The sequence below is a fragment of the Theobroma umbraticum genome, unplaced genomic scaffold (genome assembly GCF_002168275.2).
Source record: "Theobroma umbraticum cultivar Fairchild unplaced genomic scaffold, ASM216827v3 scaffold_31.0, whole genome shotgun sequence".
In the NCBI taxonomy this organism is placed as follows: Eukaryota; Viridiplantae; Streptophyta; class Magnoliopsida; order Malvales; family Malvaceae; genus Theobroma; species Theobroma umbraticum.
In genome coordinates this window covers 470,002-496,967 of record NW_018397283.1, presented here as the reverse complement: position 1 = coordinate 496,967, position 26,966 = coordinate 470,002, and the positions used below count along the sequence as shown (strand labels likewise).

Below are 26,966 nucleotides of genomic sequence, written 5' to 3'. Positions count from 1 at the left end.
CTGAAACAATTTAATTCTCTTTGGTCCATCCCTATCAAGTTACTCGAACAAGGTTTTTTTTTATTATCATTATTTTTTGGTACATATATGATCAGGAGATATAAAGTGATGAACCAAATTCAAACTTGGAATGTCAATCATTTTAAAAAGATAATAACCGGTAGATCAAATCTGTAATATTCAAACGAGAATTACATTATCAAATTAATGGGTTGAATGGACATATATATAGTCACGTAGAAGTAACTAAGAGAAGTGCATGATTTTGGAGAGTGAATATACTATATATTCTTCAAATTTATACATTCTCTTGAAGAGAAGCTAAGCCGTTTTGGGTCAAATATTTTAATTCATTATTACCTCATTTAAGCTTTTCCAAATCTTATAAAGGAAGAACAAGGTGCTTTTTTGCTAAAAATCTTTGTCTCCAATGGTAATAGATTCAAAAGTTTGCATGATGGTTAATTAAAGCGTAAACACATAAAATTATAAATCGATTTAATAATTCAACGAAAAGTTAAAATTAATTACTTTAAAAAACTGAAACATCACTTTCGATTCGTCCTTGACCTCAACCTTTCAAGGTCTTAGTTGTGTGGTTGAACTGATGAACTGGTGGCAAACAATGAATGGCAGAAGGAATGAGAGGCTAGTAGGCCCCTCTCCCCCCTCCCCCTTGCCAATAGTTTTAAAATTTCATGGTATACTCTTACTTTTTTTAAAATTTTATAATTTTATCTTTATAATAATTTTTTCATTTAGTGAGATATCCATAATAATTAATTAACAATTAATTTTAATAGATTTAAAGAAAAAAATAAAATCTATTATAATAGAATTATTCTTCAAACCCTATTGCCTTAAGACCCCATGACCGACCCACTTCTTGTTCACCCTTCAAACGAAAAATTCTGACTCTATCACTATTAACATTGACCTTGACATTGTACATCAGTACTATTCGAAAGGGTTACTGAAGCTATCGCACGTGAAGTTGTCTTCTTAATCTACTCGAACTAATTTTAGTAGACTTAGAGATTAAAGTAAAATCTATTGTAATAGAATTATTTTCCAAACCCTACTGCTTAGGACCCCATGACTAACTCACTTCTTGTTCACCCCTCAAATGCGCTACTAATAACATTGACATGGTACATTCGTACTAGTCAGAAGGGTACTAAAGTTATCTACACGTGAATTTGTTTTCTTAGTGCTTTTTTAATTTGATTTTTTTAATTTATTTATCTTTTAAAAATAGAAGTCAGATCAAACAGAATTTTTAAAAAATTCTTTAAAAAAATAAACAATTTTTTTTAAAAAAATAAAAATTTAAAAAGAAACGCTAAAAAAAACTTTAAATAAGAGCTTTCTCTTTTCTACTTTTAAAAACATGTCAACTTTTTAGGAAATACTCATCTTTCTCAGTCGATCTCCCTCTCCTCTCATTCCCTCTGCAAATTACCCTTCTCCAACACAATTGATCTACCTCCTTTCTCCCTCCTTCTACAAATTACCATTTTCCAACGTAAATCACAACCTCTTTCTCCTCTACATCTATATCTACAAAAACTATTAAAAAATAAAAACATAAAACCCAACAATAGAATATTAAAATTTGAAATTTTTTTGTTCTTACAAAGATTAAGAGAAAAAAAGATTCAAAATTCAACGTTGTATTTAAGTATTATTTAAACATTTTCCCTCTTCTTCACCAAAAAAGATTTTAATGTTAAATACCTAATTTTCTCTTTTCTTTTTTTGTTTTGAGAATTAAAGCAGCATGATCTAATCACTTGCTAGATTAACAAAAATCTAATACTATTACTACTATACAAAGTTCAAGAGCGGTTCCGTTTTTATATAAGTTTATTTGATTTTAACATCTAAAATCATTTCTATATAGATTTCTTTGATTTTAACATCTGAAATGGTATATAAGCTGATGTAACGAGTTAGCATGAAAAACCTTTAAGGTTAGTAACCAAGTTTCAAATGTAGAAACTTAAACTCAAGTTGAGAAAAGAAATCTATAATATTATTCAATGATTAAAAATTAAGCTTAAGGATCTTATTTATAGTGTTATAAGCCCAAATCCTAACAAAACTCTACTTCTGTTTATCTAATACAGCTAAAAGAGTTAACAAGAGATTTAAATAAAATAAATGTTCGATTCTTTATTATAACATGACTATTTTAAAGTCCTAATATAAGTAAATTAAATAAAAAAGAAATTCTATTATACTTATAATTTCTATGTAGAACTTCTAACTAAACAAGGAAAATATTAAAATTATGAATATACCTATTATGACTTTTGGGCTTTTATTTTGACTTTTAATACCCAACTTGCTCTAAGAAATTATTTGCTAGACGTTTAATGTCATAAGCTCAAAACATACTTATTCTAATTTGATTTATTAGGTAATTGAAGATGATATAAATACTTTTTATAATAATTTTAATAAAAATTAAAACTTATATAATTTATTTTATCAAATTGTTTACCAACCAGCTTTAACTTAATTTTAAAAGTTATTATTTTGTATAAAAACTTTATAATAGCTTTTAAACTAAAACAAAGCTAAGCTAAATAAACTATTAACCTACTCGAACTAATTTTAATAAACTTAGAGACTAAAGTAAAACCTATTGTAGTAAAATTATTCTCCAACGTCCACTTCCTTAAGGCCCCACAACTAACTGCTTTCTTATTCACTTTTCAAACACGAAATCCTAACTCTACTATTGCCAACAATGACCTTAACATGATAGATTGGTACTACTCGGAAGAGTTGCCAAAGCTGTTTGCACGTGAAATTGTCTTCTTAACCTACTCGACATAGGTACCTTTGCATTGAAACACTTGACCTAACTCAAAACATGCTGACAAAGAACTTAACTAACAAAACTAACTTAGCATAACTAATACTCTGTAATTCTTCTATCCTCTTGATGGTAATTACAATTTCAATGTGTTTGCCAAAGAAGGATAAAGCGATGATTGTCGTTCCATTGTTCGATGTTGTTAGTTTTAGAAAAAGATGAATTGGGGATCACAGCCCTTCAAATTCTTAAATTGTTGGTTCATCTAGAGTAATTAATAGTAATTTTTCTTTATTCGCTAAGCCGGCATTTTATTAATTAGTAGTAATTATTAATATATCAAAATCTTAATTTGTGGGATTAACATTAGAAACCTAATAATCTTCCAATAGCTAGATGTGCCTCTAATTAATATTATAATCCCTGAAAATGCTAGTTAGCCAATAACATGAATATTGGCAGTGAAGGGTAATGATATCCAATTTTTTAATGGAAGGCGGCAATCATAGACGTTATGAGTCCTCTAAAAATCATATACATATATTGGTTTTAAATGAGAGCATTAAATTCTTTAGGATTTTAGTTTACCCGACCCTCCCAATAGAATTCAATATACGTACAAGTAATTTATTGTAATGGGAGTATGGCCATGGACCCAAATATTGAATCTATTGGGGCCAACATATATATATTTTTGGGTTTTTTTTCATATTTCTTTTGCTTATATACATATAATATATATATATATATATACATAGATGTATATATATATAAGCATAAGATAATTTTTTTTACATATGAAAGCTCATAGGTTTTTTTTTTTTCCTTTTTTTTTAACATACAATCCACTTTAGGTAGCTTAGAGGACATTTTCACGTATGAAACACCCGAGGTTGTTAATCCATCTGGTAAGTAGTTCGTTTTGCTTGAAGTGTGTACGATGGACAGATCTCTGCAATTACGTTTACAAAGCTCATAAGTTTGAGCTATGCAAAGCATATACGCCTCTCAATTCTACTCCATTTCATGATTTTATCATTTTCTTCTCAAATTCGAACCAATACAAATAGTTTATGTAAATTAAATTGAATAATAATTTAATTAATGATAATCACATATTATTTTCTCTAAAGAAATAAATATAAACATTCTATTCTCAATTTTTATTATTATACATTGTCTATTTCTATATCTATATTTAAATCTAGACACGCGCGTGTGTGTTAGAATGGCATTAAGGCCAACTTGCTGTGGCTCTGAGAGGCACAAACCCTTTGGACCATGCCATTTTGCTTTGATGCAAGTGAAAATGACTCTGTTGCAGCTGCTTTTCTTGGATCTCATGCATTTCAATCTGCCTTTCCAAATGAGGAATAACTACAACCGATTTGTCTCTAGCTTATAAGAGAACTAGACCTCTAGAAAGTTAAGGTGTTCAACTGATGCTGAACGCTGCCCTTGGGGACCTTTGATGGCGATGTGGATATTTAATGAACTTGTTCTTTGGCTGGAAAAATTATATCTATTTGTTCTCCACCCAACAAAATCTCACATGTAAAAGATTTTGTGTGACCACTTGAAGTCTTTTGCCCAAAGAGAGAGAGATAGAATTCTGACCATACCTGAGTCACCTTTTAAGTAACAGCAGTGCTGTTAGTTGTGATACTTATGAGATGGACAACTAATTTTGGTCCTGCATGCCTCTCAACTATTAGGCAGCCTAGTCTTTGCCGAAGGCGGTGTGTTCTTTCATGATAAAATCCTTTCAAAGACCAAAATTGTAACTAGAAATTGATTAAGAACCATTTTATTGATAATAAAGCAAAGGGAAAAATGTATAACATTTGGATGGTCAGGTATTTTTCAATTCCAAACAAAAATTTTTTTAAGGTGATGGGTATATACTTAAAATATCTTATCGAGTTAATTTGATGGTTTGGAATGTGAAATAAATTAAACTTGATGACGGACTTTATCACGTTTTAAATTAATATATGGATTTTGCTAATCAATACTTAATATTTAATATTAGTTAAAATGTTATTTATAATATTTATTATATACCATGAAAGTGTATACGAGATCTTTGCGAGGAAAATCATCAAAATGTCAATTACATAGAACCACATTTAAATTCTTCATAATTGGTATGTCGGTAGAGCCAAGGTGGAGGCAGCTACCACCGCTTAATTTTTAATTTTTTATTATATAAATAACTTGATATATATAATATAATTATTTTTATAATTATCTTGCAATCACTTTTTATATAAAATCTTAAATTCATCGCTATGATTTCCTCCATCATCATCTGAACACAACATAAAACAATGCAAGACAACATAGTAGAACACTCAATGAATGGCATCAAATACCTCAAAACAATCAAATGTAAATGACAGCTGCAGCCCATGTTTCACCTAGTATCACCACACATAAACACATTTTTGACCTATCAACGACCAATTTTACATGGGCGTCGGTAAAAAAAAAAATTTGACAATTAATGTGATAAATTTCATTGCACAACTTTATTATAAGCTCAACAGGTGCTCGCTAAAGATTAATTTGAAACATTTATATTGAATATTTTATATATGTTTAAGCACTCATTACTCCCTACCAAGCCCACAAATTCAATATAATGGCAATGAACTTCATTTTTCTGAAATTACTGTGCAGAGGACCCATAGCTTTTACTCTGTAAAGCTAAAAATATCAGCACCCTTCCAATGGCAAGCACTACTGACCACAAATATGAGATGGACCCAATTAATTTTTCAAAAGAAACATTAACTCTTTGCCTATGTGTGATGAAACATGAATTCATTGTGGACTAGAGCCATGGGATAAAAGAATAAATAGAATAAAATCTTGATAAATTAATACTAGATAAATTAATAATTTCAATTAAATGATATCTTTTATAGGTCTTGACTTAAGACCAACATGATAAATTAATTATTCGTTAAATTTAAGGAATAATACATGAATAGACTTTCCATAAATCCGCTGTTCAAATAAGTAAGATCCGTAAAATTCAGGAACTTTTTTTAATAGTATCATAATTAAAATAATAATAATAATTAAAAAAATAAATATATTAAATTTATAAGTTAGAAATTTTAACATTAAATTAAAAAAATGTAAATTTAGTACATTTATTTAATACTTCAAAGTAAAAATATTTAAAAAACTATAATTGTTCATGACGATTTTTTATATTTTGAAAACGTTGTCTAACAGTATCAGTAGAAATACTATTAAATATATCTTTTTCAATATATGTCATCAAGCAATTATTCATCTACTTGTCACTCATTTGATTGAATAATTTATGTTTTATAAATTTCATTGTTAGAAAAAGTTCATTCAGTTGATGTTATTGCAATTGATAAGATCAATATAAGTTTTACTAACAAATAAACCAAAAGACCCAGGAGAAGAAAGTTACTGTATGTCTCAAGAGTAAAACTTGAATTTTTAAAAAAAGAGAGTAGTATAACTTTTGATTTTTTTAATAAAATTTTAAATTATAATTTTTTTATTTTTTATGTAATATTTGAATATTAATATATAAACCTTTTTAAATAAATTTATTTTTTAATAAATATTATTTAAAATTAATAGATAAATGATTTTTTGATAAATTTTTTTCTGAGAAGGGATAATGACCCAATAACAATGTGGAAAAGTATTTTCCAAGTACCTTCCTTGTTTGCTCACAAATAGGAAAATTGTCCCTTCGTAGCTAATGATTTAGCTGATCAATTAGTCAAAGAATGTGATCAAAATAAATATTTAGGAAATCGACATTACAGAGGAATTGAAAATAAATGGATCTTGATTTTAATTCGTGATGATTGAAAGAGGAAAACCGGAAATTCAGCAGAGATTTCAAAAAAGCCTCAATGAAGGCTCCAATATCATGTTAAAGATGAAGTGAAAGGTTACAATTGATCGAGAACCATAATATCTAGAAAACTCTTTAAATTATTTAAGAAAAATTTAAATAAGTTCTCACACTTTTATTGCATTTAATCAAGTTTTTAAATTTTTATTTTGAGTTAAATAAATCCATATTTTTTATTTTAAATCAAATAAATTTTTATGATTAATAATTATCTTAGTCAAAATATCATTTACCATTTCTATGCTTCGTGCCAATAATATAAAACTAATGTGGCATGTGATATGTCATAATGGATGATGATGTGACATGTTGATGTGGTATAATAACATGATTGTATCACATTTTTCACTTTCTACACTAACACTACGTCAACATTATATAGATATAAAATGATGATATGAATCTTAATAATTTATTTTAAAAAATTAAATAGCATAATTATAAATAATTTAATAATGATGATAATTTCAATTTCTAGATGCACTTAACAATAAACAAAAATTAACAAATATAATAACAAAAATCTAAATAGGAAGTATATAATTTCCTAAAAAATATTAAGGCTATCAATTAACAATTTAATGAGCGAGCAATTTCCTAAAATTAATTATAAAATTTAAATATAATATCAATAAACAATTCAATGACGAGGCAATCCTAAATAAAAAATTTAATTATTCACAAGAATTTAAGTAAAAAAAAACAACGAATTTGTAAGAAAGCAATCAGATAGTTCCTAAATAAGTACACAATAACTAACTTTAGGTGCTTAATCAAATCCATGTTTTGTTGCTTTCAACAAAAAATGACTTAAGACGGTAAATCTTAAATCAAAATCACAAATATAAATTATTAAATAAAAAAATTTAAAGTTAAAAATATTAAAAACAAAATAAATAAATAAAGCAAACTTATCAATTATTATGACATGAAAATAAAATTACTTATTAAAAGTTTCGTGCACACAGAGAATGCTGGTAAACAAAAAGGTATAAAAAATATATTTTTTATTTTTACAGTATTTGGTAAAAAGAAAAGAGAACAAGAGGTAATGATTGTGAAGTTTTAGAGTAGTGGGATTTGAGAATAATTCTATTACAATAGATTTTATTTTAGTTTTATTAAAATTAATTGTTATGGACATCTAATCAAATAAAAAAATTAAAAAAATAAAAAAAATAAAAATATGTTAAAAAAACTTTAAAAGTTTTAAAAGGATGAAATTATAAAATTTTAAAAATATAAAGTTAAATTATAAAAAATGTGAAATTGATGAGGGGGCGGGGCCGCTACTAGCCGGCCTCTGGAGCCAATGGCGCCTAATTTGTGGAGGGTGCAAATCGTTTCCCAAGAATAATGAACAAAATTTGATTCAACCGGCTTTATTAATTAATGTTCAATCATAAGTAAGTTCACTTAATATATCCTATTTAAATTTGCTTCTTCTGCCTTTCTGTTTTCTTTGGGTAATAACTTGATAGTAATTATGTCCTTTTGATTAAAGTATAGTGGTTCTTTCTGCTGACAATTGGTGCTCAGAGTTTCTCCCCCGGTAATGTTAATAATTAGGCTCATTTATGATCCACCAGCAAGCTGAGGCAATATAATTGCTACTTCAAACAAGGCAAAATGATATTGTCCAGAATGGAATGGAAATCTCTGCCTCCTTTTTGCGTCTCATAGATACCCCAGTTCAGCTACCGTACCCAATGTCCTGAAACTTTTAATTGAATGAAATACGATCATTAACGGTATGCAATAAGGTAACGACAGTAGATGGATAATCGGACGGTAAACAAATAAAAAAAATTAAAAAATATTTTCAATTTAAATAGCAAAGGATAAAAGGTTGAGCAGTTTTTGGACCTCTCACTCTCACTATCAAGGCTTAATTAATTAACGTATCCGTAGATGGGTCTATACATTGGTGAATCACATTTCACGTTCGCTTGTCCCCTCAACGCCTCTTTTTTTTTTCGACGAACTCTTCTTCTCTAATTCTTTCGGCAAGATATACTTGCTTGAAAAGGACTTATTTGCTGCTTGTTGGCTACAAATTAATGGCAAGGTCTGCATGCTGCGAGAATATGGGGTTGAAGAAAGGGCCATGGACTCCGGATGAAGACCAGAAGCTGTTAGCTTATATCGAAGAACATGGCTTCGGAAACTGGCGTACCTTGCCTGAAAAAGCTGGTACTGATTCTCAAATTTTCAAGTTATCTTGACCAAGAATTACGTCTTTTAACTTTGTTCTGTGTTTTCTTATTCGTTGTCATTGCTGGTGTACATGATTGAAGGGCTCCAAAGATGTGGAAAGAGCTGTAGACTGAGGTGGATCAATTACTTAAGACCTGATGTCAAGAGGGGAAAGTTCAGCTTACAGGAAGAACAAACCATCATTCATCTCCATGCTTTTCTTGGGAACAGGTGGAAATTACCACAGTAATACACAAGTAGTTTATAGTTTATTCTCTTTTGAGAAGCATAAGTAAGAAATCTAGCTAGGCGTGCGTGCATTCAATTTTTTTCCTGATCCTTCTGATTACTGATAACACAATCTACAATTTTGCCTAGGTGGTCGGCTATAGCAGCTCACTTACCCAACCGAACAGACAATGAGATCAAAAACTACTGGAACACACATATTAAGAAAAGGTTTAGCAAGATGGGGATTGATCCCACCACCCACAAGCCCATATCAAACCCCCCCAGCTCCACCAGTGGTGGCCACTCGCGAAACACTGGCACACTGAGCCACATGGCTCAGTGGGAGAGGGCTCGTCTGGAAGCAGAAGCCAGGCTGGTCAGAGAGTCAAAACTAGTATCGAAACCTTCCCCAAATAATAAGCCAGGCTTCTCGGCTAGACCGAGGAGTACCAGAACCTCATCAGCCCCTTCGACAAGATCACAGTGCCTTGACGTACTCAAAGCATGGCAAAGCGTAGTTGCTGGCATGTTCGCCATCACCAATAACAACCTTGACCCTCCACCGTCAACAACATTCTTGGACAACTCGATCCCTGTAAGCACAACAAACGAGCTTGATCTAGCAGCTGCTGGCTCTACATGCATGGAAGGAATAATTGCTGAAGATGATCAGCTGATGTTGGACGACAGGTCAAACCAAGTACCCGAATTAAATGAAAAATTCGATACCTCCATGGCTTTGCATGATTCAACGTATCATTGGACTGCTGATTCAGGAAATACCATTGAAGATTTTTGGGACATCTCGGTGCATGATTTTGGTTACCCAATGGATTGAACAAAAATCAAACATTTATTATGCTATTTGCCTATTTCTATTTTATTTTTGTAGTTAATTGTTTGTCTATATATTTGATAATGTTAGTACTGTTGGTAAGTGCCTTTAGATGACCACCCATTGAAAGGCACAGGCAAGGAGCCAGGGAGTAGAGATGCATGGTGAGGATTGAGAGTTTGGGACTTCAGCAAATTGGAAGTATTGGGGAAATAGGGCTTTGCATGGTGATGGTAGAGTAAGGGCGTGGCACCATGGAGTAGGAATAATAAGCGAAAATTAATCACATCTGTTACAAAGAAAGGAGGAAAAACTCTCCTTTGCAAACACAGCCATCCCCCTTACACCACCCTGTTGTATATCCAACGTTACACGCCTTAGTATCATAACAAGCAACATAAGTTCTTTCCCCTTATATCAAAACAACAATCAGTAAAAACATTTAACCTGCTTTATCCCCCCAAATAAAGACAGCTATGATTTGTGGAACTCAACCAAAACTGACCTCAACAGCTTCATCACTCATTTAAGCCTGCTGCATCACAGCTTTTAGCTCAGTCATCCCTCTCTTTAAGTTATGTGGTATATTTTGAGAGTTAACGTTCTCAATCATTGATTGAATTAAGATAAAACATCGATAAGAGTAGAATTTAAAAACTCTTTGTGTCGAAGCTACTACCTTATTAATTGAGAGGACGAAGTAGTTATGAAAATATGGACAGATCAGTCGATGGCCGGGTTGCCAGTATTTAAGCAGAATGTAGTTATGCTAAGAACAAGCACTGCAAAGTGGAGTCATTGCCTTATTAATTTGTGCTGCAAAGTCATGGTAACACCTGTAAGGCTGCAACAATTGCAGAAACTAAGTATAAGAACGTGAAAGCCAAGAAGAAATAGCATTTAATAGGGACCCTTGGCTGAATCCAGGTTTGACAGTTAAAACAAAGTTTTTGCGTAAATTTGGTCGCTTTGTTGCCATTTTCTCTTTCTCCCTTCCCTCTTAATTATTTAGTTGACGAAGGTTACCAGCTTCTGGTGTTAAGACCCCCAGGCCTCCTTTTGTAAAACAGGGACCCTCTCCCTGCTTTCTTTGATATCCAATCATACTTAATCTTTCAAAAAAAAAAAAAATAATTGACGAAGGATGCAATGTTCACTATAAAAATGATGCACTCAAGGCCAAAAACCTATTACAAAAATTATTATTTTATTTCCAGATAATGGAATTGTTCGGTTTTAGAAGCATTGGTAACAAGCAGGATGTGGGTAATTTTCAATTCAAGTCATTTTTGGATTTAGAGTTGTTTTTTTTCTTTCTCAAACTATTTAAAGTAAGGGTAGATTCAAAAAATTTTATGAGTGATGTCATAATAAAAATAATAAATAATAATTATTTTTTTTCCTTAATTCAAGATCTGACGGAAGAATATTAAGATCAAATTCGGCTTAATTTTACTTAGAAGATTATTGAGCACCATCATTTGTAAAATTATATTGTTATTGGTCAAGACTTGAGTCTTGTGAGATAATTTTTTACATTTTAAAATATCTTTTCAAAAATTATTTATCCAAAAACTTGTTAAAAATTACCACTAATTTCTCATTAGTATAAATAAAATTATTAGAATTAAACAAACTATAATCTTGTATAGCAAATTATCAGGTTCAATGATTAACAATTTGACAAATTTCTATTTATTGATGAGAAGCAAGTATAAGCATCCACAAACCATAAATAGTTAAATACAAAATTAAATAATCAAACAATATATCTACAAAATAAAAAAAAAAGACTCATAATTTCAATATATTATTTAACATGCAATACTATTTTCTATTAGTTAGACTGTAACCCTAAATTCAAACTATCAAATTAATAAAAAAATATTCAGACATGATGTATTTAAACACTTAATTTGAGTTGAAAATTACTTATAATTGAAACTTGAATGAGTTGTTTTGAAAAGGTAAAAAACACAATCAAGGACCGAGAAGAGTAGGAATTGAATTTTTGGACAAGGGAGTACTTTAGGTTTTGATTTTTTTAATAAAATCTTAAACTAAAGAAGGAAATTTATTTGTCTTTCCATATAATATTTAAATATTAATATATAAATTACTTTTTGATAAATCTATTTTCGTTTAGAGTCTTTGACTCCACTCCCTACAAATTGCAAAAAAAAAATTAGTGGGTTCATTAATATATTAACTAAATAAAACTCTAAATTAGTAGTATTGCAAGTAAACAATTTTAGTAAATAAGTGGTGTCATGTGACACCACTCCCTCTAAGGTAGGTGGTTCGCCCTTGTTTTAAAGTCATCGAATTCGAGTTACCACACATATCAAATTACTTTAAAATTGGAATTATTTCAAACTAAGGTTATTTGGATTCAAATCATTAGACTATTTTAATATATCATTGAGTTATAATCAGGTTTGGTTTTGGGTGGCTTAGGGTTTTTGAGTTAGGTCTTATTGTGCATTCTATTCTCATAAGCAAAGCAAGATTAAGGAGTTGAAACATTTAATAATCAATTAATTAATTTTTTTAATTTATATATATATATATTTAATTAAAAAGAAAGAAAATTCAAACTCAATTCTCTAAATAAAGGATCATGTATCAATCAATAAACTAAATAATGCTTCATAAATAAGTCAATCCTTTATTCTTAGTTTGTGGAGTCATATAAGATAATTTTCCCAAAAAGAAAAAGAAAATGGAATAGACTTCTCAACAAGATGGCACGTGTCAATTTGCCCAATTAGGCCTAGCAAGTGCCAATCTCCCTCCCTCCCTCCTTCCTTCTTGGGCTTGGTTGGATTGGACCTGATTAGTAGAAATCAGTAACTCATCACATGAAGGGAAAGCAAAATTGGGGCCAAGAGATAAGGGAAAGGAAAGACTGGGCCTAGAAATTTGCAAAACTATTCCATGATGGCTATAATTATATAGTGAAGGACCGATTCATTGAAAGGTAAAATCGTAGTTGTAATATCAGCAATCAAATTAGGAAATAGATTGACATGCAGCAACAATCACAAAGAAATTCAACTTGGAACTTGAAATCCTGTCCAGCTTCTAAACCTTGTAATCTCACTTCCATCAGAAACCGCCATTCCAATCCCACTTCTCCCTCCATTGCCAATCCCTCTGTAGTACAATCTCCATTCATCAACATCACCATCCATTTCCACTAAACAAGGTGATCCAATCCCCTTGTTATCCCATTCATCATCAGTTCCAGGCTTTAGCACTGCCTCATCTCGAAGCCTTGTCCAACCTTTCAATCCATCAGGTGACACTGCCAATCCAATGCTTCGAAGTCCATCTGCATCGACTCCTTCATATGCCATTATGTACTTTCCATCTTTCTTGTTCTTGACTACACAGGGATTCGTTGCACCGAGTTCATCAAAGCAACAGCGTTTTCCTCCTCCCATTATCTTGCCCAGCTTTATCCATTTCATCCCATCTCTTGACCTTGCAATGCCAATGCAAAATTCCCCATTTTTCACATCAAATGAATGATAGTACATTCTGAGATCGCCATTTCCATGGAAAACAACTTGTGGTGCTGCTATAAACAATGAATCCCAATCTCCTTCAGACCCAACATCAAACAGTGCTCCACTATGATGCTCCCCTTCAATTCTAGCCCAATGCCTCCCATCTTGACTGATTGCCAAACCTGGTAAAGACCTAAAGATCTTTCCAATTCCTCTACTTCGACTATCATCAACACAAAACCTTTCCGGGTTTTGTACATTAAATCCTGTAGAATTGCTTAAAATATCCAGCTGCTCACTGCTGTAGCCGGTGTAGTAAAGCCAGTAAACAGCACTTGAAGCTCTCACTTTAGCACTAGACATGATTACTACCTCTCCAGGCATAATGCTTTCAGTGTCAAAAGCCCACCAATCATTACCGCAATTCATCACCAAACCAACATCTGCACTTGATTTAACTGCACCTTTACCTCTCTCCCAGTGTACCCCATTGCTTGAAACTGCTAATCCTATGGAATCTGAACCTGGTTTCCCATTAGAAACTCCATGGTACCACATGTACCATCTCTCTTCCTCATCACTGAGGAATCTTTTAACGACCGGTGAGCCAATTTCTCTGCAGTCCCAAGAATCCACAGTACCCAAATCAAGCACCAAACCTCTAGAAAGAGAAGAAGAGGGTGTTGATGAAGAGGGAACTGCTTCATTCGAAACGTGTCTTGTTGGGTTTTCGTTGTCTGGATTTGGATTCGCTTCAAAGGTCGAATATTGGTCAGTTTCGTTGTTTGTGTCGGTGTTTGGTTTAGTGGAACAGCGAGTGAGAGAGAGTGGACTGAATCCGGTAGTAGGATTTGGGGCATAAAGAGTGAGCATGTTGAGTTTGTTCTGTGGCCATGCTGAGGCCAAGGAGGCAGAAACAGTTGCTCTTGGGACGGCGGAAGTTGCAGGGAAGTTAACAGCTTTCATTGTTGCAGCTGGCACAGCTTCCATGGGTGGAGAATTGTTGAACGGATTAGGTTACGTGTGCCTTGTCTGACTAGTAGCCAATCACACAGCGACACGTTTAATGAACCCTGATAGAGCCAGAATGAGAAGGCCAGGGAACTCTCGGTGTTGTTCTTATAAGGGAAATTTTTACCTAAAGAGAAAAAATAAAGTAGAAAACAGGGTCCCCTACATTTAAAGAAAAAGTAACCTGTCTGTCTGGCTATCTTGCTTTTCTCCCCTCCCTAGCTAAAATTAAAAGCTAAATAGAAAATAAGTTTTTCTTCATAGCATGCCATGAAAGCTACTGAACAAATTGAAATTTCGGGTCGATGAAGTTGAAATGAACAGTAAAAGCTTGGATTGCCTTTCCTTTGGCGGTGTCACTTTCCAAACATAAACAGTGACAGCTTGCAGTGAAGAATGATCTTTTTAGTTCAATCTTTCTGCTTTAGTTGATCCATTGGTCTTAGAGGGAGGAGATTATTTCCCTCCTCTTCAAGAAACATGTGCTTGGGGTTATGAGCCAAATCTTCTTTTTACCTTTTCTTTTTTTCAATCTTTCGGCCAGGATAAGCATAGCTATGGGTTCTTTTCACACTACGGAAGTAAAGTTGCTTCATGCTGGAAATAAAGACCGACTGCATACCATGCTATGAAAACTTTCATCAAAGCAAACCAAAATAAAAAGGTTAAATAAGTTCCAGCAGGCAATTAATGTTATATGCATGGCTAATTAACATAAAAGTAATGTCTCAACTCTCAAAATGAAGATGGCTAAAGGGGGAAAAGGAGTTCTGAAGAATAAAAGAAGCACCCTCTGACATTCACTGATGCACCTCAATCTAAGACCTTCAACAGAAAAACAAGCCTACTTACAAAAAATTCTACAGATTAGGGGCAACTTCACAGTTCTATGAGATACATTGCAGTTCAGCACACCATCAAAACCAAAAAAATTGTACTTCTACCAAAATTTTTTAGACAAAATTGGTGAAATTGAAATCTTTGTACCAGCTATAACATATCATGGCTATCTACTACCTTAAGGCCCCAGCTAATGTCTTCACAATGTCTTACATGTGGAACAACTCTACCTGTATCAATTCCTTTCTTAGCTTTGCAGTCATAAAAGGGAGGAGCATGGAAACAAGGCTCCATTGACATTGCACGCTGACAAGGTGGATTAGGGGTTGTCTGATTTTCAGACTTGTAAAGGATCCATGGCTTCAAACCCCCAAGACCCTGAGCTACATAGCCAAATGTAGACCATGCACTTGTGACTAACACATCAGTCAAACTGAGCAGATACATTTCTGCCCATGCCTTCATGTTGTGCAATGGATTTTCAGTCTGCTGCTGCTCTTCATGACTTGGCTGGTGAACCCCAATTATATCACCAGTCACAGTGGGGTGTTCCCAATACATGTTTCTCAGGTTCTCGAAGTACCCAGCAACCAAAGAAGTCACCAAAACAGCTTTCACCTTTGGGTTTTCTGATGGAGTCGCAATTGATCCTCTAATATCTACTTCAGGCAGCAGTTTCTCTCCTAGAATGCAGGCTGAAATTTGGTTTTTCACATATTGGTATGGACCAGGCCCATCAAAAATTCTCACTTGAATGCCAATCCTCTCATCTGCCTTGGCCAAGTATGCATTATAGTACCTTGTAATTAATCCCCACACATGATTTGAGGGGTGAAAAAGATACCGACCCAAGTGGTGGAATATGGTTTCCTTCTGGGGAAATAGCATGCTTAGTTCATGCTCAAACGATGGCATCAAGAAGAGAGAGGGGATAAAATAGTTGTCTGTTTTCACTATCAACCAAGGGACCTTCTTTAGAAGAGCTTGATCATCATCACAGAAAAAGAGCTTGTCATAATCATCATAATCATGAGCCAGATGAAGATAAATATATGATGGAAGTGATTCTGTAGAAGGTTTTATGATGTTATTCTTAAGCATATTCCCATAGGATTCAGGAGACTTCTGACCAATGCTTTTAAACTTATCGGTGATAGGGAAATTCAGGGGAAGAAACCATGATTTCTCAGGAAATGGCTCGCAGAACAAATCAGCCATGTCCTTTCCTCGGTCAACAAGCAGGACTCTCTCTGTTAAAAGAGCATAGAGAAATACCGACGCCAGAGTCAAAATCCTGTTCCCCAAGCCACTATAACATACCCAGACAACATATTTACAATCTGTAGAACCAACACTACGACCAGACTTGAGCTGTTCCACTGTTTTATTGTAGGATTGAGTGTTCGGTCCACAACGTTTATGTAGATCTTCATAATTTCTAAGTTTAGAAAGAAGGTATGGAGAAGGTTTATAGGGTGAAGTTTTGCGATATAGATTCGACTCGTACTGACTTAAACAAGAATGTTCATCAAACCCAGCAGCAAGAAGTCCACCAAGCAGTTTGTCTTTAGCCATATCAGTAGGTTTGGCGACATCATCTCCTGAACCAAGGAATTGCAGAGGAAGGAAAGAGGAACTGAGAAAAATAACTAATAATTCTATACACTGCTGCAAGATCACTCACTAGTCACAACAATTGAATCGAATTTCTGCTTTGGGAACTAAGAAATATATCCATATATTGCACTGGATTTAATATGATCTCAATTTTCAATCAATTTTCATAGTTTTTCCTATTAAAACTAATGTAGTACTTATTTTTGGCTTTGTACCTGGTAGTAGCGGCGTAGTAACATTGGCGTAGAAGGGTCGAGCGTCAGCGAATCCCGTGAAGCGATCCGACCGGTGGTGCCGGAGGATGATGGTAAGCATGACGACGACGGGGAGAGCCATGAGGAAACTAGCCAGGCTCTTGGTGGACAACCGCATGGTGTCGAATCCCAAACTCCTGGAAGAAGACCGCGATGACGATGATGATGACGACGACGACGACTTTGAACAAAACAACGGGCGTCTCCTCAACAAACTCAGATCCATCCAAGAACCCAAAATTCTAAAGCCGCATTTGGTATTGGATTTTGTGTAAAAGGTAAAGACGAGTGTACAGAAGAGTGGTTCGAGTGAAGAAATTTTAAATGCTTAGGTAGAGTGCGCCATGGTCAAACCTGGACGTGTGGGTTAGATGGGGTTGTATATTTACGGTTCCGCCATTTTACTACCGCAATTCATGGAGGAGCAGATCGGCGCAACTGATGGAGGATGCTCAGCTGTTGCAATTGCATGCATTGTTATGAAACTAAACACGTGAATAAATATAAAAAAATTAATTCTCTGGAATATTTAATTTAATGATAAATATATTATGATTTTATTAAAAAATCGTGTAAACACTTAATATATTTTTTTAAAATTGAAGATGGATGTTAAATCCGAATTCAAATATTTGATTCAATAATTATTACATATTTGTTATTTAAAAAATAAAATTTGAATATTTTTCTTTAAATTTTTTATTTGAAAAAATCAAATGTGGACTTAGGAAATATAGAAACACTGCATTCAAGCCCAAAATCTGTAAAATCTAAGCCCAACGCAGCCCAACCCAAACAGTATTTGTCTAATGAATTACGGCGTCGTTTTGGTGACAACTGCTTCTTCTTCCAACACTCTTTTAACCAAACGCTACCTAAACGGAGGTGGCTCACCGCCACTGAGCACTACCAAGAATGGCGTTCAGATTAGCGTTACTGAAGCGCACCGGCGCAGACTCCGGTTCCGTTTTGGGGCTGAGGAGGTGGGTTCATGCTTCAGCTCTCCCTCCACCGTTGGACGCTCCCATGAGTCGGCCCACCGCATCGCAGCCGTTGGTTTTGCCCGAGTCTGATCAAATCCCAGACAGCAACAGTAATAAAGACATCTGGTTCGGATTCGGGTTTCCAAGTTTCGTTTTTGGAGGATCCATGGAGCTCATGGCTGTCCCCAAGAAGAAAGTAATTCTTTTTTGTTTAAAGATAGTAGTTTTATATATTAATTCAGTTATTTTGTGGATTGATTAGTTTGAGCATTTCTATTAACTTAGATAAACAATTTTTTCTTTTGTTTATGGCTTACGATTTTAAGTTTCTTCGAGCAATCAAGCTTAGATTTTAAGTTTTGTGCATGTTGCAGGTGAGTCGCCATAAGAGAGGCATAAGAAATGGACCCAGAGCTTTGAAACCTGTTCCTGTGATTATTAGATGCAAGTAAGGGTTGAACTTTATCAATATTTGTTTCATGTTGGTCTTGGTAATTGCTTGAATTAGTAATGAACAAAGTTTAGTTTAGTTTAGACTTTCTTTTTCCCTTTTTTCAAACTGATGAGAAGGGCATTTATTGGCTTTGTGATTGCAATTAGATGTTCATCAGTCTTTGCTTAGTCAGGGACATACTCGCTACATTTGTTCTAAAGCATTATCATTTTTCTAAATGTTCAGTCTTTGCTTAGGCAGGGACATTCTTGCTACATTTGTTCTATGCTTTAAAATTCTTGGTGTTATAAACCTTGTATGACTTGCTCTTTGAACCTGTTGAATGGGTTGTAGCAGGCTAGCAGCTTAGAGGAGGGAAAGAAATTTAGCTGTCCTTAATAGGAATTGCAAAGGCTGATTATTAGAGCTTTGGCACCCCCAATGTTTTGCTTTATTCTCTCCCACCTGTATGCATATGAACATATGCTTACATATATCTACATATCTAGAATGCATGATAAGAAAATGATAATGCAAGGTGGAAACCTGTCATCTCTTGGAAGTCCTCAACAAAGAGATGGAATTGGATGGAATATACCGATAGTGTTTTTCTTACACAATAGAATCTGTGCCATTCATGACCTTCAAACAAAACATACAAGTTGTCATTGGTAAATTAGATATGGTTGCTCAACTCTTGTTGGTAATATTTCCTTGGGAATCAACATATGTATAATTATAACCTATTGCTTTGTTGCAGGAGCTGTGGTCGAGTTAAGTTGCCACACTTCTTCTGTTGCAGTGGAGATCGGGGCAAGGAGGGTGAACAAGGTGACTCATCTGGTTAAGCATGTTGTGTCTGTTGGTGGGAAAATAGAGATAAACAAGTAGTTTTTCCATTTTTATGAGTAAAACTTTTTATGGATGTCATGTATCCAAATTTTCTTGTAGAAATCTAGGTTGGACAAAGGTTGATCCCTGTCAGTCAATATGTTTTGCTTTGTGATATGTTAACTGGTGCATTTGGGGCTGTTGGCAGATCAATCTAATTACGTGACTATGTTAGCAAGTATAGCCCATTGGGTGTAATTGCATAACAGGATGCGTAGTGTTCAATTTGATGCCTTCCTCATCTCCTCCCAAGGCTTTCCATTTCTCTTAGCCCTTACCAGATGTGTTCTTTGTTTGGAACTTGTTTGTTATCATTTAAAATTAACTGGGGATTTCTTTGTAAAAGAAAGAGAGGACAAAGTAACCACGATATCTTGGCTGGAACTAGTTTCTGTGCTAGAATGTAATAATGAAGGCGTAATATACAGTTATATTGCACTCCTTTCCAATATTGGAAAGTAATGTTGATCTCGAACACGTTTACTGCTTCATGACGAAGTGGTATAACTCAGAAATCTACTTTCTCGATCACTCGGCATTACTCTCTTTTTGGCTTCTCCATCTTTCTTCAATTTATGGACTCTAGGAATAGTCTACCATGAGGGTAAGTAATGTCATAAATGTAAGATTAACGATGGCCGAGCAGGGTCCTTTTCAGAGCAGGTTGAACACTCTTTGCCAAGTGTCCTACAACTTTCAGGAATCCTACTGTTAAACAAGACACTAGACAAACGATTCTGGAATATCAATTCAAGCGGCAGAAAAGGAAAATCATGCTCTGATTAGCTTGATTCCGAAATGGAATCTTGGCTTGTTGGGATTTTCAACATTTTAATTCATAAGATCTTAATTTTGAGAACAAAGGGTGTTTACAAGTTGAATGTGATTATTGCATCCATAAATCTTCAGGAGTCTCCAAGCTGTCCAATACTAACATTCGCAGCCTTTCCAGGCAGGTTCTTTCACACCTGATGGTATGCTGATGCCAGAGAGTTCAATATCCTTTTCAATAGCTTAGCTAAAACGAAGGTTAGCTATATCAGAAAAGGGAAATGTAAAGGAAAAAGCAACTCATAAGTATGATTTCGAAAAACAACCTGACAAGATCTTGCCAATCAACAGATGGGAAACTGGGATTTATCCAAACAACACAAATAGTCCAATGTATGCCGGATTTACTGCTATCAGATACTGCAGAAATTAACACATCATCACATCTGTTTGCCGAGGCTGATACCGCGTGTTGCCCCCTATTGTCCCCACCGCCACATGCAGTAGAGAGAGGTGTTCTGGTGGTCAAAAAGCTTACCTCACACATATCTTGTTATCCAGCCAAGTGAAAGGAGACACAAGACGAAAAACCATGCAACAAGTAAAATATTTCTTTACTGGTTAAGACCGCCTCCATGGAATGTGGTCACCCCCACCTGATTTCTTGTCACTTGTCATAACTAACAACAGCCAGACTGAAGGATTGTAACCTAACAGCCATTAGTTGACATTGGCATGAGATGACAACTCAACCTCTCTCATTTTCAAATGCTTCAGAGAAGACAGAGAACTTAAAATTGAAGTTTCCTTTCATGAGTCATTTTCAATGACTGGGTTCTTTTTCATTTTCTTGTTTGCTTATGTTAAACAACTAAACAAGGTATCTCAGGATGTCTTTTCTCCTACAGCTCTTAGTTTGTTTCTTTAACATGCACTCGTTTTCAGTTCTTTGATTGATTTTCTTGTAGTTCTGGTTACATGTTAGAACATGATTGCTTGTGTTTTTTAACAAGTTCATCCTCTGAGAAGTTATAATTCTTGTACTTCAGGTTAAAGCTGAAATCCCCTGACTGCTTTGGTGAGATATAAGCAAAGACTTAGAAGACAATGAAATTTAGAAAAGAATTTAAGAAGCAAATGGTGCCTGAGTGGACAGAAGCCTATCTGGATTATAATGGTCTAAAACGTATTTTACGAGAGATTTTGCACTACGAGCTAAGTAAGCAGCCGGCAATACCTCTGAAATCCTTACAGAAGATATTATCTCTGCACCGAACTCTCAGCGGTCTACATCTACACCCAAGCAACCTAATGAACAAGGGAGATGTAGAGGATCAAGTGACAGATGTTAGCAAATTGCAGAAAGATGATTCTGGACAGTTTTACAAGACAGAGATCCTCGGGCAGTCTGGGGAAGGAGGAGAGAATGAGGTTGAATTCTTTACAAAGCTTGATGAAGAGCTCAACAAGGTCAACACCTTTTATAAGGAAAAGATAGAGGCAGTGATGGATGAAGCAGCTTTACTGAATAAAAAAATGGATGCTTTGATTGCTTTGTGGATGACCGTACAAAGCTGTGGTGGTAATGGTGATAGTTTAAGAGAACATCAGCCTGCTGATATTCCGACTAGGATGCCCTTGAAAGAGACTACTCAGGGTAAGTGCAAAACTAATATCATGTAGGTTTTTGCAAAATTTAAAAAACTTCTATCCAAATTTAATGGTAATGAAAGAAAATAACAGAATATGTACAAACAATAATCAATCATATGTACTTTTAAAAAGTAATTAAAGTGCAGCTGACACAGAAGCTTCACATTATAATTCATTTTGGTCAGAGATTCATATAGTAAATTATATGAAAGTGTAAAAAACATATTTTGCAACAGTGGTTGCTATAGTAACTGGGAGAAAAACCACTGCTAAAACTTATTTCTCAATGTTTAGACTTGGTGAAGCAGCTCTGGTAGCTTTTTTATTCAATTATATTGAGGCTACCAGTCGTTATATATCTTTCCTGTATGCCAAATGTGCAGGAATGGGCTTTGAAGATTCAAGTTATGAAGTGGAGATGAGTGGCAGAAGTGCACTAGAAGAATCTTCCTACGCTCATAGTGGTGATGTAGTTCTGATTCATGATAATGACAATCTTCTGATACTTAAGGAAACTATTGTGTTCTTGAACTTAGAGTCTTTATTCTGAATGTGCAGGAAGTGAAAATATGGATGTGATTCTTCAAGAGATTAATCATGATGAAGAATCCACTAGTGGCCCAGAATCAATCCATTTTGAAATATTCAAAAGAGTAATGGTTGCCAGGAGGTAGGCAACAGCTCTGTCAGCCAACAAGATCCCCTGGATATTCTCGAGCATGTGAAGATTAACAATACCCTTGAATCTCCTCTGTCAACCACAAAAGGTCTTTTCAAAGATTTCAAAGATGATGAGTTACGTTTCGAAACGAATGAACTGAGGAAAGTTGAAAAAAGGCAAGAGAAAGGTGTTTATCGAATTCTACCAGAAGCTTCGGCTTCTACAGCACTACAGGTGATAAACGGTTAAACTATCTGTTAATTTACCATATAGTAAAATTTGTTTTTGCTTTTAAAGTCATTGACATGTGTCTTGCATATGGTTGAACCAGTTTCATGAATCTTACAGCATTATCCAACATCATGAAAACATATGATAAGGTCAGAAATCATATGCTTGTACAAATATCCGAGTTGCATTTATGACATACCAATTAGAAGCAGAAAAAATGGCACTTCGATTTGATCTAAACCTGTCTCAATGATCTGTCACTTGTTTACTCTGCATGGATGAAGATTGCATCAAGAAGGGCAGCAAGAAGGGCAGCAAGATCATACATGAAACGAGTGGAAAACTCTTCTATTGGCAGTTGTGATGAGGTTTTGTCTCAGTTACTGACACTGTTATCTTATTATTACAATTTATGTCAGTGCCCCAAATTTCAGAGACTTCATTCTTCTCTAAAAAAAATCATGAATATACCCCCTAGTCTAATGCAAAGATAACTAGGAGCTTATTTGCATAATTGGGTCCATATATGAATTGAGAATTGAAAACAAGCTAGTAAATTTGACTCTTATATATGTCACCTCTCTACCTAGAGCAAATTTTCCTTTTAACTGACTAGCTCTGTTCTATTCTAGGTGAATAATCTCTTGGAGAGGGTTGAAGCTATCATCATCAAGCATTTTTCAAATTCGAATATGCAAGAAGGCATGAAATCATTGAGACCAAAAAGCAAAAAAGAGAAGCACAGTGTCTCATTCAGTTCTGGTAAGTACTAACTTAACTCACTGCTCAATTTGCCATACCAAGAAATTCTTTAGCAAGGTAATTAGCATGCAAAGCCTAGTTCAGAACCTCCATCTATTAACTTCTGTTGTGTTGTTGTGTTCAGGCTTCTTTTCTGGGTTTTCAATTGCATTGCTCATTGCTGTTGTTTTAAGGATAGAGACCAGAAAACTAACTGATGAGGAGGGTGCCTCGTACATGGTTAACGTTTTCCCACTTTACAGGCAATGAAGGATTTTTCTGATTTTTCTGTTGCATTGCATTTAGAATTAATTTTATCTCTTCAACAATTTTACTTCCAGACCATATACTCACTAAGAACTACTTTAATTTCTTTGCAGTTTTTTTGCATATGTTGTCCTGCATATGCTCATGTATTCTTCAGACATATACTTTTGGAGGCGTTATCGAATCAACCATCCATTTATCTTTGGTTTCAAGCAGGGAACTGAGTTGAGCTATAGAGAAATCTTCCTCCTGAGTTCAGGTCTTGCAGTTGTTGGGTTAGCTTGTTTCCTGGGAAACTTGCACTTGGATCTCGGCTCAAAAACTCAGCATCACAAGAAATTAACTCAACTTTTCCCTTTGGGCTTAATTGCAGTAAGAATTCAGAAGTAGCTTTAGTTTTTCATTCAGATATTGCTGCTAAATAAGAATTGACTCAGTTTTCTGATGAAGTATAACTATTCCCTTTTCCCTTCTATTAATTATGTATAACACTTAGCCGAATTTACATCATATGATTTCTCTTGTATGTTGCAGATGGTTCTGGTCATATTGTTTTGTCCTTTTGACGTCATATACCGCTCAACTCATTTCTTCTTCATTCAATCCTTATTTCGCTGCCTTTGTGCTCCTCTTTACAAGGTAATGAAATGGAGAAAATCAGAATAACAATGTGTGTGCGAGACAACTAAGATAGTCATGATATCATTATTGTTGTCTATTTGTAGGTTACACTCTCAGATTTTTTCTTGGCAGATCAGCTTACCAGCCAGGTTTCACAAAGTATTTATGTATTTTGTCATAAGTATAAATGACAATGATAAACTAACTTTGGTCTTTTTTCTTGGCCAAAAAGAAAAAGAGAGAGACTTGCATCTGTTTCTGATGTCTCCCGCCATTTGATCTCAGGTCCAAGCTATAAGGAGTCTTGACCTTTATATTTGCTACTACAGCTTGGGAGAAGTCCCCCGACGGCAAGACAAATGACATGGTCACAGTGTTTATAATGTTCTTTATTTTGCTGTTGCTGTAATACCATACTGGATCCGTTTGCTACGGGTATCATTTCATTTCATTTTTCTGGTTTTGCATGCTTGCAACTTTTGATGCAGGAAACAGTGTGCCTGAATGATCATTCCTATTCTGGAGAAGAGAATCATGTAACAAAGCATTGTATAGGAGGTTCTAGGGTTACATGTAACAAATCATGTAACAAAGCATTCTGAATAATGTTCTTTATGTTACCATGTGGACAAGGAAACAGTGTGCCTGAATGATCATTCTTATTCTGGTGAACTGTTTGCGAACGTGCCTGTGCAATGTGCACCGGCATAATAAAATTCTCAGTCACGCTGCATCAAAATGTTTGGTGTGATTATTTTTTCTTAATGCTAGTCAGAGCAAATGCTATCACTTCTGATTTGACCTAGTACTTCCATCCTTGGAACACATTGTTCCTCACAGCATCTGACTATTATGTTCTACCCAAAAGTGTTGTCCTACGTGTTAGAGTTGCATCAACATTAGCTGGCTAGACATTGCAGCTCCCAATAATTGTTCAATTTATATATATATATATATATACACGCATGTCTGAGTGATTAGATTTTGACATGACTATGTATAACATATGCATATGGAATAACGTGACAAGGTAAGCCTCATATGCAACTACCTTGTGCCAATCCATTCATCCTAAGATTGTTCAAAAGCAACCTAGTCTGCTTCTCAACCCATTTCTGCCTAGGAGGCGATGCATCAAACTTTAACCTAAAATCTACATTTTATGTTCATTATATTCTAAACAAAGCAAAATCTTTTAGCAAGACCATGGAAAAAACTCTTATTTGTATTGATGACAGAAGTGCATGTGATTTTCTCCAGAGCCTTCATCGTTTATTTGAGGAGAAAGCTTCAGTGCATGGATACGGTGGTTTAAATTACTTCTTGGCAATCATTGCAATTCTCATTAGAACTGCATTCGAACTAAAGAACAGAACGACCTGGATGGTGTTGGCTCTGGTCAGCTCAGCTGTTACAACAATATTGAGTACATACTTGGATCTTGTCATGGACTGGGGGCTTTTGCGAAGGCATTCGCAAAGTGCTTATTTGAGAGAGAAACTTCTGGTTCCGCACAAAAGTGTCTACTTTGCAGCTGTGGTGATGTCAAGTGACAGGAACTTCGGTGTTCCAATCTTCTTCCAGAGTCAACATTACTAACTGTCTGTTTTGTGCATCACACGGGCCCTGGATATGGTTTTGAGAGTTGCTTGGGTGCAGTTGGTGTTGGAATTTAACTTGCTTGCAGTTCATAAAGTGGCCATAACAACTGTCATTTCCTGCCTAGAAATAATTCGTCGTGGTGTTTGGAACTTCTTCAGGTACTGAACCACTCCTGAAACTAGGCAAGACATTCATGTTCATTTTTATTCTGCAAAATATAGCAATCACTAGCATGTCCAATCCCTTCATCCCTTATCATAATATGAAAATCACTGCCACCATGTCATAGAGAAAACAAATAGAATGCTACAAGATCCTTCTACTTCTTAGTTCTGATCCAATGTCAGAGAAACCTTCACAAATGAGGCAATATTGCTGACCCTTTAAAGAGGCCAAACTTGATTTTTGTCAACATGCAGCATGTGCTGAGAAATGGATCATTGTTTAACCAGGATAGAGAATGAACACTTGAACAATGTTGGCAAGTACCCGGAATTCAAATCAGTTCCGCTTCCTTTCAATTACATTGATGAGGACTCAACCAATGGTGATTAACCACCAGCAAGATATCTCCATCCAGAGCACATTCAGAACCAGATAAAGCAAATCCAAATCCAATTCCTGGAAGGCAATCCTGCAGCATTAAGAAAGCATTCAGTAAAGTCTCGGGCATCTGGACTTCAGTGACATGTTGCACAACACAGTATCAGCAAAATGCAGGCAATGCTGATCATAGCCATTGGCTGACTTAAAAAAAATAAAATGCTTCTGATTTAATTTGTTACTAATGGTTTTTACCCACCAAAGCACTGCATCAGCTTACATCAAATTGGTTATAAGTTAATCCTCTAGTGTCCAACAGTGATAGAAATTGAGATT

General features: G+C 34.6%; 5 protein-coding genes across 5 annotated transcripts; 3 read left to right on the top strand and 2 right to left on the bottom strand.

Moving 5' to 3' along the window:
- Positions 1–8,727: 8,727 nt before the first annotated feature.
- LOC110428213 (transcription factor MYB106-like) lies at positions 8,728–10,025 on the top strand. The gene is made up of 3 exons (XM_021443963.1): positions 8,728–8,930; positions 9,035–9,164; positions 9,312–10,025. Exons 1-3 carry the CDS (start codon positions 8,798–8,800, stop codon positions 10,000–10,002), a joined length of 954 nt encoding a protein of 317 aa, XP_021299638.1. The 5' UTR covers positions 8,728–8,797; the 3' UTR covers positions 10,003–10,025.
- Positions 10,026–12,701: 2,676 nt separating this feature from the next.
- On the bottom strand, positions 12,702–14,596 carry LOC110428212 (Arabinanase/levansucrase/invertase). The gene has a single exon (XM_021443961.2). It carries the CDS (start codon positions 14,499–14,501, stop codon positions 13,053–13,055), a length of 1,449 nt encoding a protein of 482 aa, XP_021299636.1. The 5' UTR covers positions 14,502–14,596; the 3' UTR covers positions 12,702–13,052.
- A 757-nt stretch (positions 14,597–15,353) lies between these two features.
- Positions 15,354–17,505, bottom strand: LOC110428211 (galactoside 2-alpha-L-fucosyltransferase-like). Its single transcript, XM_021443960.1, has 2 exons — positions 17,195–17,505; positions 15,354–16,963 (listed from the first exon to the last, which is right to left on the bottom strand). Exons 1-2 carry the CDS (start codon positions 17,457–17,459, stop codon positions 15,513–15,515), a joined length of 1,716 nt encoding a protein of 571 aa, XP_021299635.1. The 5' UTR covers positions 17,460–17,505; the 3' UTR covers positions 15,354–15,512.
- Positions 17,506–18,096: 591 nt separating this feature from the next.
- LOC110428318 (Ribosomal L32p protein family) lies at positions 18,097–19,930 on the top strand. Its single transcript, XM_021444128.2, has 3 exons — positions 18,097–18,412; positions 18,591–18,664; positions 19,410–19,930. Exons 1-3 carry the CDS (start codon positions 18,149–18,151, stop codon positions 19,495–19,497), a joined length of 426 nt encoding a protein of 141 aa, XP_021299803.1. The 5' UTR covers positions 18,097–18,148; the 3' UTR covers positions 19,498–19,930.
- A 1,424-nt stretch (positions 19,931–21,354) lies between these two features.
- Positions 21,355–26,642, top strand: LOC110428340 (phosphate transporter PHO1 homolog 10-like). Its single transcript, XM_089785621.1, is given in 17 exon segments — positions 21,355–21,658; positions 21,719–21,923; positions 22,348–22,428; positions 22,523–22,602; positions 22,605–22,802; positions 22,804–22,859; positions 22,957–23,005; positions 23,141–23,224; positions 23,489–23,618; positions 23,743–23,860; positions 23,978–24,236; positions 24,399–24,503; positions 24,590–24,634; positions 24,771–24,920; positions 25,746–26,023; positions 26,108–26,245; positions 26,540–26,642. Coding segments are annotated over 17 exon segments (2,319 nt in total). The 5' UTR covers positions 21,355–21,418.
- The last annotated feature ends 324 nt before the right edge of the window (positions 26,643–26,966 follow it).